Source organism: Syngnathoides biaculeatus, chromosome 18 (genome assembly GCF_019802595.1).
Source record: "Syngnathoides biaculeatus isolate LvHL_M chromosome 18, ASM1980259v1, whole genome shotgun sequence".
NCBI lineage: Eukaryota > Metazoa > Chordata > Actinopteri > Syngnathiformes > Syngnathidae > Syngnathoides > Syngnathoides biaculeatus.
Window position 1 is genome coordinate 8600341 of NC_084657.1, and position 10749 is coordinate 8611089.

The window sequence follows — 10749 nt, forward strand, 5'->3', positions numbered from 1 at the left end:
GTGTCCGCTTGTGGGATGCGGTCTTTTGTTTGCGCCCGAGTCCCAGACGGCGCGGACGCGGTTTTCGGCGGGCTCTCGCGCCGCGCCGCAAACGTTGGCGGAATCGAGCGTTGCTTCTGTGCTGCCGGAGAAGACCGAAAGCGTGGCCTACTTCTGCTGTCTGGACGTTGAAAAGCTCGAGCAAGCGGAAGCTCCCCCGCAGTTTCCCCGTTATTAGCAAAACATGTCCGTTTACGCATCAGCCGCATTTCTTATTCTATTAGACCCCAAAGTCTCTCCAGAGCCAAGTGAGGCAGATGTGCGGCAATAACCGGCCGTCTCTTCGCGTCGCGTTCATTTTTACGTGACGGAGCGGAACGAATCGCCACCGAGATGAGTGGTCCGCGTTTGGGTTTTATTCGTATTATTTTTCAGCATTGAGAGACGCCCCCGTTGAGCCGGGAAATAGGGGACACCTCCGCTTGAGGTGTCCGCCGACACGAGTCGAAATATGAAATATGGAGCAGGCGCTTTTCCGGGTGGGATGATGTGGTGAACTTGACAAACGGTTCCCAGTGAATCTTTTTAAAATGCGGACCCGCAGCCCACGGAAGCTTTTAGCTCATACGTTTTCCGTTTCTTCAATGATTTTAGTTGCGTTGAAATCATTTGGAAATTGCCAATTTCTTGGTTTTCCCACAAAAAGGGTTACTGCGTCTTTAAATGTTCCTGCCGCGGTTCCTTGAGGATGCATCTGGCCGTAAAACGAGATCAAGCTTGAAGTCATTCCGACAGATACGCGAGCGGCAGTGGGGGGGAGGGGGTTTCCCGGGGATTCTGAATTATGCATCGGCGGCGTCGGCGTCGTGTACTTTGCACCTGCTGAGGCGAAGGGGACGGGGAGCCGCCGAGTTTCACACGGCAGCCCAACGAGCAACTTGGCGGCGTCTGGAATTTTTCTCTTCTCGCTCGTGGGCTTTCCTGGTTTCCGGGATGCGAGTGCGAACCTTTTGTCTGCTGTGGGCTCCTTGGGTGTTTTTTCTCCGAGGCAGGTACAGGAAAAAGTCTTTCTTTGCATTTTCATCCTCAACTTTTTCCGTTACGTCTCAAAGTATTGTGCATTTATTAATGGCGAACCGTCTGTGTGACTTGCGGACTGACGACGGTTGAGTGTGTTAAAATGACACTTGTGAGGATATGGTTGTAGACCGATGGAGATGAGAAATTCTGATTGGAGTCGGAACGAGCGCAGTTCTTTTCTGGAGATTCATGTCAGAGAAAGTGAACAAGTTTTAAACGCACTTGGCCACGAAAGCCGATTCTGATTCTGATGCTTTGGACAAACTGCCGAAAGGTGGAAGTTGTTCCTTGGAAGGATTTCGTAATTACATGCGGGTCCAGGTGGGAAAGTCGTTTCAAGTTCACATTTCTCCTCGTGAAGTATGCGGTTGACATAGACGGCGGCGTAGTTTGAATAAAATTGTGAAAAATCAAATGTTTCCTTGAACGAGAATGTGGCGTTTAGATGTTTCTGGGGCGGCACGGTGGCTGGCGAAGCTGGAAAGCCATGGCCGCACAGTTCTGAGGACCCGGGTTCAACCCCAGCGCTCCCTGTGTGGAGTTTGCATGTTCCTCCCCGTGCCCGCGTGGCTTTTCTCCGGGTGGGTGGGCACTCCGCTTTTCTCCCGCAACCCAAAAACACGCCACATTAATCGGAGACTCGAAATTGCCTCGTCAGTGCGACTGTCGTTGGTCTCCGTGTGCCGTGCGATTGGCCGGCGACCAGTTCAGGGTGCACAATGACAGCTGGGATAGGCTCCGGTACTCCTGCTACCCTTGTGAGGATAAGCAGCTAGGAAAATGGAAATTGCTGTTTCTTGCTCATTTTGGGGGTGGAGGGGTTGCCGATACTTCGCCACATTTTCATTCCCATTCCACAATAGTTTTGTCATTTGTAAAATAAATTCCATTTCTTAATATTTCAGCGGTAATACTAAAGCACACCCCTGTTGGCTGAGGAATGGTTTGCTCTAGCCCATTGCAGAGCAGAGCCATACGCAGCCTTCCGGTCGTGTGCGCCAAATACCGCCTCTTGACCCTTAACCCCTAGCAGGACACGACACACGCCGCTGACAGCAGTTGTCGTGTGGCCGCACGCATCCGCAAGTTTTTGACAAAATTGGATTCCATTTTGAAACTCGTTGACATTATCGCTGCGCCTCTTTTAGCACAGAAAGAAAATGGAAGTGCTTCCGTATTAGTAGCAGTGACAAAAGGGGGCCGATTCTGTTCACGTTATTTTGTTGTGTGTCCGAGTTCGGTCCATTCTTTGTTCCTCACAGTTGGGTCAGGTTTAATCTTGATTTACTCCACGCTCGTCTTTTGCTTTGGCTTTAAAAAACTTCAGCTCCAGACGCGGCTCGAAAGTGTGGCGCTTCTCTTTCTCCGCTCGTGTGAACTGAATTGCAATCAAATGTAAAGCCGATCTGGTTTGGCCGGGAAAGCTCGCGTTCAAGAATTGTCGTTTAAATCTCGGACGCGACAATTGCGACGTTCCCAAGACCGCCCCGACGCGTACGCGCTTGAAAAACGCCTCTCCGTTGTGCGTTGACGCTGCGGTCGGCAGGTGGGTGCTGTGCAAGGAGATGAAGTCGCCCGGCGGCGCCTCCCGACCGCCCTCGCCCTCCGATTTCCTGGACAAGCTGATGGGTCGCACGTCCGGCTACGACGCCCGCATCCGACCCAACTTCAAAGGTGAGGCCTCCGCACGCGCCGGGCGTCAAACGACGGGCGGAGCCTCCCGGGCTGCTCTCCCCGCCCGATTGGCCCGGCATTGCGGGCGTCGGGCAATCCGCACGCGTTTCGGGATATTTTTACACTTCCTTCAGATCCTTTTTGTTTGAAATGCGCAGCGGCGCCTGCGTCGCTCGCCCACAGGCCCATTTAAGTCCAATCCGGATCTCCAGCTCAAAATGAGGCCAGAAGATGCTCTGTGACATACTTAACCCCCCCACAAGTCTCCAGGCTTGAATTTCATCCATATTTCATGGCGCTCTCCGCTCTTGTCGACGGCGCATGTCGGGGAAATCCCGGCTGATTATCTGCGAATTCGCTAATGCAACTCAAGTCGAATCAAGAAACGCTCGCCTCCGGGGAAACCAGGCGCTTCAATATTTCATCTTTCGTGGTCATCCGGTTGTCGCCAAGGTAATCTCGAATGCTGCAGTACCCCCCCCCCCTTAGCGACCTCTGGGACCGGGCTGGACCGCGAATAGTGAAATTCAGCCGTGAATTGACTGCCTTGCTTAAAATAAACGTTCCCTGCGATTGGCTGGCGACCAGTTCAGGGTATGGTATTTCCTGAGCCTGCCCGACCCTTTGTGAGGATAAGCAGCTCAGAAAATGGATGGCTCCATTAAAACAAATGGATAAATCTCCCCAAATTCTTGAACATATATAAAGCATCACTCCGCGTTTTGGCTTGGGCCTTCCCCTGGGGGGGGGGGGTTAAAATATTGAAAAAGCAAATTTTTTTTGCAAATGTTTTTGAAAAGCGTCTATCAACGGGGGTTATAAACGTGAGGAGATGAATCTGCGGGCGCGCGTGACCTGCGAGTTGTGTCGCCGTCAGGACCCCCCGTGAACGTCACCTGCAACATCTTCATCAACAGCTTCGGCTCCATCACCGAAACCACCATGGTGAGTTTTGCCTCGTCGTCCTGCCGAACGTTTGAACAACGTTTTCATATTTCAAGCACAAATGCTCCGTTTTGATTTTGAAAGCAGATGGCAATATTCATTTTTTTGTTGAGTGTTTATTGTAGTGTATAACCGCGCTGCATTGTTTGGACCTTGGTTTTTACTTCCCAACACGGATTTATGAATTTGCAGATTTTTGTGCGAACTAATACTTTGTTTCCTTACAAATTCACCAAATTGCTGTTATGGACTCGATTTGTGTAATTGTCATATAATAACAATATTTTGGTTTGGTGGCATCTTGCTTGGCAGCAAGCAATTTTAAGTAAGTAACAGTAAGCAGTTTTGTTAAAGTGAGTTGAGGAGCTTTTTTTTTTTTTTTGTAATCGTCATTTTGGTGTCGAGCCTGACCTACTTTACATTTGTGAATTACCTTGTTAAAAGCAGAGCTGGCCAAAACTGGCAGACATCAAAATCACAGCAGTTCCATGCGAGTGCGATCAATCAGTTGCAAAATTGTCAAATGGGATTTCCTCATAAACATTTAACGGGGCTCCCAAAATGAACGCTCCCTTGTTTATGAGCTCTGAGCACTTTCTGAGGGCTTTTACTTATTCACATTTTGGAGATAGTGAGCCTTGTGTATTTTCTAAAATACGTAAAAGGGGCCTCGTTAAATATTGATGGCCATAATTGAAAGCCGAGTTTGCCGCCGTGTTAGGTGACGGGCGCGCCGGCCTGCGAGTCCCGTTTTGGTTTCGCAGTACCCGTCAGACTGACTTGTTTCTGCGGCCCGGCGGGAGTCGTCGCACGTGGTCGGCGCCTGAGCGGGCTTGCAAATGTGTGAGCTGGTTTCTTGTCTGGATGTTGAACAGGACTCGGAGTGAATGCGATGCATGAAAAATCTTAAATGTTTCAAAAAGGTGCATTCCAATGGCCATTGACCACGTGACTACATCCGGGCCACGCGGCCATGTTGAATGGGTTCGCTCTACTGGCGCGCCGTTCACTCTATGGCTTTTGCATACATGTTCGTACGACTGTTAGAAGTGACGCATGATGGCTAAAAGTTATCGGGGCTCATTAGATGTTTTTTCAAGAAACCGTTACGACAAGAAGCGCGCTTTGATCGACAATATCGACCCATTTGCCTCGGAGAAACGCAAATGGAGTGAGAATTTCGGAACGGTGGGCGTCGGTAACCTATCCAGACGTCGTCAATTGTCTCCTCTTCTCGACAAACGCTTCTACCGTGGACCAACTAAGGAATGACAAAGGTCTGGAGGCCGACAACCTGGGTTCGCCATGTGTTAGTGTATCCCACGATGCAATTTCAATACGGACCGCGTGATTACAGTCAGCGTTGTGTTTAAATTATGTTGATGACATAATGACAATGAAAGAGGTGTAGATTATTATTTTTGGCTTTGTGAGAGAGAGAGAGAGAAGAGAGAGAGAGAGGAGAGAGAGAGAGAGAGAGAGAAAGAGAGAGAGAGTAGAGAGAGAGAGAGAGAAAGAGAGAGGACAGAGAGAGAGTGGAGAGAGAGAGAGGACAGAGAAAGAGGAGAGGGGGAGAGAGAGAGAGGACAGAGAGAGGGAGAGTGGAGAGAGAGAGAGAGAGAGAGAAAGAGAGAGAGGTTAGGTTAGGTTCAACCGGGATGAGTCCCAAATGGAGCCCTTACCTCCTTCTCCACTCGCACAACTACATTTTTAACTCAACTCACGTGACAGCTCGCGGTGCAGCAACTCCTTTTTGCAAACGTATCATAATAAAACAGAAAATATGGATTTTGGAGCCATGCATTGCATTCACACACGAGTGTGATGTCGGCCCTCGCCCCAAAAGAACACTTCTCCTTCACAGAACTTCGTTATTGCTAAGTAGCTGTGAAATTCTAAAAGGGATCCAATACTTAGCAAGAACAAAATGCTCCGAGCAAACGCCGACATAAGGGAACGACTCGGCCGCTAGATGGGCTCTGCTGTTAACGAGACAGCCACGGTTGCCGCCGTTTGGTTGCTAACTGCTCCGTTTTCTCGCACTGGTTCTTGATCGCGGTTGGCGGTCGAAAGAAAGACGCTTTACACAACGCCTGCTTTCGTTTGCGCAACCGTTCAGACGCCTTTGTGAAATGATTCCTGCTTAGCTACGGTTTTGTTTACTGGAATTCACCCAACCTGAACGGCGACCGCGTTCTAAACCTGAAGGTGTGTGACGTCAGTCAAAAAACAGTTGACAGGTGGATTCCAATCCCGAGTTCCGGCAATTTTTCCAGGACTACCGTCTGAACGTCTTTCTGCGGCAGCAGTGGAACGACCCTCGGCTGGCTTACAAAGAGTACCCGGACGACTCGCTGGACCTGGACCCGTCCATGCTGGACTCCATCTGGAAACCCGACTTGTTCTTCGCCAACGAAAAGGGAGCAAACTTCCACGACGTCACCACCGACAACACGCTGCTCAGAATATTCCAGAACGGAAACGTCCTCTACAGCATCAGGTGATGATGCGCACGCACGACTCTCGTTGCTGTTGTTTTGTTTGTTGATTACAGTTTATTAGACCCCACGTACGTAGTGTGTAAATCCACGTCCACGACTATAAAGTACGAACTTGCTCAACAGTATCCTGCCGCTTTCTCTCGCTTCAGTTCAGCTGAGTTGTAATCGGTGTCCGGCTAACACTGTCAACATGTTTGTGCTCTACAAGAACTGCGGGCAAAATAAATTCAAGCCGCTAAAGTGACACCGAAGCAGCGAGCCGTAATAATTGGCAAATATACTTCGGTAGAAGGACATGCTTAGAAACATGAAGCCTTGATTAACACTTAGACGAACATTTATCATGTGGCAGCGAGATCCTGTGCCATTTTTACATAGAAATGAAAAAATATATACATATTTTGCGCTCCCACCACATCAGTGACATTGTGGGTAAACTATACTTTGACGTTGCTACCACTTCACACCTTCATGTATTAGCTTATTCATGCGTTTTGAAACCATTTCTTGTCATGATCCCGCAGGTCCAGCCCTGGCTGGACCTGCGCCTCATGCTGGCTGATTGGCCCCGATGTATATAGGACGATGGGGACGACTGGTCTGGGGTCAGATCGTCGCGGTTCATGCCCCGTTCCAGCACTTCCGTATCTCTGATCGTATTCCCGTGTGTACCGACCCCGTAAGCCTGACTCCTTTAATGCTGCTGCCTGCTCCGATCGATCTCCCGTGTACCGACTCCTGCCCCCCGCTGACCTGGTCTCCGCGCCCGACGTCCTGACTACCGCTGCTGCACCTGACTGCCTGCCCCATCCCCGACCGTGGAACAATAAACGTTTTTCCCGAATTACCTCTGCGCCTCCCGTGCACTCCTGCATTTGGGTCCTACCTCCGTCTCTATGGGTCGTGACATTTTCTCTATTTTGCTCATATTAAAGTGGTGCCTACCGCCCCCGCCCCCTTACAACTTCTTCCAACAGATGCACATTACCGAACCTCCAAATAAAGAAAGGATTCTGATTTTTTTTTTTATTATTATTATCATTAAAAGTTTCGAATTTGGAGCAGCGCTAATTGAGTAACGTGGCATTCGGCGATCCAATTATGCGCTCACGCGAGTAGCCACTGGGGTAAGGCTCAATCGTAACTGGCCCCCCAGCAGCAGATCCAAATTTTGATGCTCACTCTCTGCACTTTCAGTTGAATCTTTTCGCCGGCGAATGATGACTCGGATAAATCTGAAATACAGAAAGGCGAAAACAAACAAACAAAAAAAAAAAGTAGCATCTTGGGTCAGTGTTAGGCTCTGAAAACCCCAAGAGGGATGTGATTGAAATATACTGCCCCCCCCCCCCCCCCCTTCCAGGCTGACATTAACCCTCTCGTGCCCCATGGATCTGAAGAACTTCCCCATGGACAGCCAGATGTGCATCATGCAGCTGGAGAGCTGTGAGTTTTCTTCACCTCAACTGGTTCTGTTGTTGGAGGTCTGCAAAGCAGCTCGCTCTCTTGTTGCCCCCATCGCCCCCCACCACCCCTTCTCTCGCAGTTGGCTACACCATGAACGACCTCATCTTCGAATGGCTGGACGTGGGCGCCGTGCAGGTGGCGGACGACCTGGTTCTCCCTCAGTTTGTTCTGAAAGAGGAGCACGGGCTGGGATATTGCACCAAGCATTACAACACAGGTGAACGTCCGGCCCGCGGGGGAGGGCCCGGCTCCAAATCCCCCTCTGATGTCCCCTTCCTGTGAGCAGGTAAATTCACCTGCATTGAGGTCAAATTCCACCTGGAGCGCCAGATGGGCTACTACCTGATTCAGATGTACATTCCCAGCCTGCTGACGGTCATCCTGTCCTGGGTGTCCTTCTGGATCAACATGGACGCGGCTCCGGCCAGGGTGGGCCTGGGCATCACCACCGTGCTCACCATGACCACGCAGAGTTCGGGCTCCAGGGCCTCGCTGCCCAAGGTCGGCCGCCCCGGCTGCGTCAAATACAATTCATTAGTGTTAAAAAGAAAAGAAAAAAACTAATCCAAACAGGCGAAAGTTTATTTCAATTCAGTGCAGCAAATGAACCTCGTGGCTGCTTTTTTTTTTTTTTTCATCCGGTCTCGAGCTAAATTTCGCAACGCCTCTCCGGGTTAGTGAGGTGTGCAATATCCGGCGTTTTTCCTCAGGCTAAATGACGGAACACGCTTGGTTACTTAGGAAAGCTCCCCCCTGAGTGAAATGGCCGGCGGGGATGAGCAAGCGCGGCGGCGGCGTCCGCTCGGGTCGCACTCCCGCTCCGGGGTGCCGCTGATCGTGTGCGCAGCAAAAGCCGGTTCCAGTCCATTTTTGTTGACTTCAAACCGAGAACTTGTGGGAGTGCTATTAATGCAGATATACAATGACATGATGTGGAAAAACATTCACCAGACTTTTTCCCGAGATCGCGCGCAACGCCACTCTCACCCTTAACTGGTCGCCAGTTAGTCACACGGGCAACATAGACGTTAGTTTCTTTGTTTTTCGCAGGTGTCCTACGTGAAAGCCATCGACATCTGGATGGCGGTGTGCCTCCTTTTCGTGTTTGCCGCACTCTTGGAGTACGCGGCGGTGAATTTCGTCTCCCGGCAGCACAAGGAGTTCTTCCGGCTGAGGAAGAAGCTCCGAGAGCGAGCGCGCCGACGGAGCGTGAGTGTCTGTCGCTCGGCTATAGGACCGCATTATCCCGCTTGGCCGTGTTCTCTACAGACACTTTAACCTCCGAGCAAATGTTACAAAATGATAATACAAAAAGAAATTCTGGCATTATTGTGGCGTTAAACAAAATGAAATCAATTTGGTGGTAATGACTGACCTGAAACGGGACAGGTTTAGTCTGATGTGACTTCAGACCGAGTGTGAGTTTTAAACCCAACCGCTGGACTAAATATGCAAATGAAGGGACAGAAAGAGGTTTTCAATTTGGCCCGTACGGGGACAAAAACGGGTTTGGCTGACCAGCTGCAACTCCAACCCGCGTTCTGAGGCAGCCTTACCGGTGTACCTCTTTTTTTATCAGTTTCTCGGAACAAAAGGTTACAAATTCAAATGGAGGAAAAGATGGAAGTACCAATACAAAAACGAATGCTCAAGTAAACAATTATAACAACGGCGTTGAGGAGTATCTGCTTTGAAGTTGGCAAGGCGGTGCATCGCTGGGTCACACTAAGGGTCACACAGATAGAAACAAATGCATTATAAAACAAAAATTCAAACATGGAGTCAAAGAACGAAATGTGTGTGCAAACTTTTGTCTCCAAGTGTGTATGACATCCTCGATGCGCACGCCTCTGCCCTGGCGTCGTACTCGCCCGTCGTGCAGGAGTTTAACGTGGCGCTCGCCGTGTCTTTTGTGCAGCACGAGCAGGCCGGCGGTGAGGCCAAGACGAAAGCCGACGGGAGGGCCGAGCAGCAGTGCGGCGCCTGCGCCCGCGTACGTGTGGCCGCCCGCCGGACTTTCAGACGACGGACCGCGAAGAAATGGCGGGCCGACGGAAGAGCGTTCACGTGCTTGGTGTGTTTTCAGGAGGAGGAGCTGGCGCGCCAGGGTTTACTCTTCCAGGCTTTGGGCCTGGGACTGGGCTGCAGCGCTCCGGAAATGGACGCCACGCCGGTGTTTGCCGACTTGCCTCCTGGCTTGGGCTACTACGACATACGGCGGCGCTTCGTGGACCGGGCCAAGAAGATCGACACGGTGTCTCGAGCCGTCTTCCCGCTGACGTTCCTCATGTTCAACGTCCTCTACTGGCTCACCTACAAGGTCCTTCGGCACGAAGACGTCCCACTTCAAGTGTGAGCCCGCCAGGAGGGTCTTCCGCCGCTATTCGGAACTTACGCCGCTACGACGCTCTTGTTGTTGTTTTCCGTTTTCCGTGCTGTGGTTTTTGTCATGGGGTCACTTTTAAGAGACGTGCTCTTTCAATTTGATGTTTGACTTTTGCCATTTGGACCGCCGCATGCTCCAGGCTGATTCAAGTTGTGCACTCATTTTCACATCAATGCAATTAGTTGTCATGCGTACTGTTTGTTTTCATACATTTGAATCTGAATATTCTTTTAAAAACAGCGTCGATGTGTGTGCACATTTTTTTTAGTATTTTATTTGTAGAAATACTTTGGTGTGACATAAACTGATCAGTTAAGTTTGCTCCACAGTCCAAATTCATCTCCGTAGTAAAGTGGATTTGTAGACTATCCATCGGTTTTCTTTGCCGCTTATCCTCACAAAGGTCGCGGGGAGCGAAGAAGCCGATCCCCTGCTATCTTCGGGCAGGAGGTGGGGTACACCCTGAACTGGTCGCCAGCCAATCGCAGGGCACACGGAGACAGACAACAGTCGCACTCACAATCACACCGACGGGGGAATTTAGAGTGTACCGATCCAGCAAAATTAGAGAGAGCAGACGTGGATGCTTTGGACATCTCCAGAGGAGAGAGAGAGAGTGAGGAATATCAACAGGAAGTTTCTCAGATAATGGCTGTTATTTTTGAAAATAAACACAATTCTTGAATGGGTTTAATTAAAATGGATAAAGAGAAAGTG

General features: G+C 50.2%; 1 protein-coding gene across 4 annotated transcripts; it reads left to right on the top strand.

Moving 5' to 3' along the window:
* Positions 1-121: 121 nt before the first annotated feature.
* LOC133491414 (glycine receptor subunit alpha-4-like) lies at positions 122-10659 on the top strand. Of its 4 annotated transcripts, XM_061802483.1 has the most exons (10): positions 122-1031; positions 2606-2733; positions 3611-3678; positions 5955-6178; positions 7543-7625; positions 7726-7863; positions 7933-8147; positions 8697-8855; positions 9565-9639; positions 9733-10659. In XM_061802483.1, exons 1-10 carry the CDS (start codon positions 703-705, stop codon positions 10000-10002), a joined length of 1689 nt encoding a protein of 562 aa, XP_061658467.1. In that variant the 5' UTR covers positions 122-702; the 3' UTR covers positions 10003-10659. The 4 variants fall into 4 exon arrangements, with proteins under 4 accessions (XP_061658467.1, XP_061658464.1, XP_061658463.1 ...); XM_061802480.1 differs by having other exon boundaries at positions 122-2733; positions 7933-8075; positions 9733-10640; XM_061802479.1 differs by having other exon boundaries at positions 122-2733; positions 9733-10627.
* The last annotated feature ends 90 nt before the right edge of the window (positions 10660-10749 follow it).

Excerpts from the sequence above, each read along its gene's own strand:
- LOC133491414 (XM_061802483.1), top strand. The coding sequence starts at position 703 with ATGTTCCTGCCGCGGTTCCTTGAGGATGCATCTGGCCGTAAAACGAGA. Across the intron at positions 1,032-2,605 it reads GTGTTTTTTCTCCGAGGCAG|GTGGGTGCTGTGCAAGGAGA; the intron begins GTACAGGAAAAA and ends TGCGGTCGGCAG. Across the intron at positions 9,640-9,732 it reads AGTGCGGCGCCTGCGCCCGC|GAGGAGGAGCTGGCGCGCCA; the intron begins GTACGTGTGGCC and ends GTGTGTTTTCAG.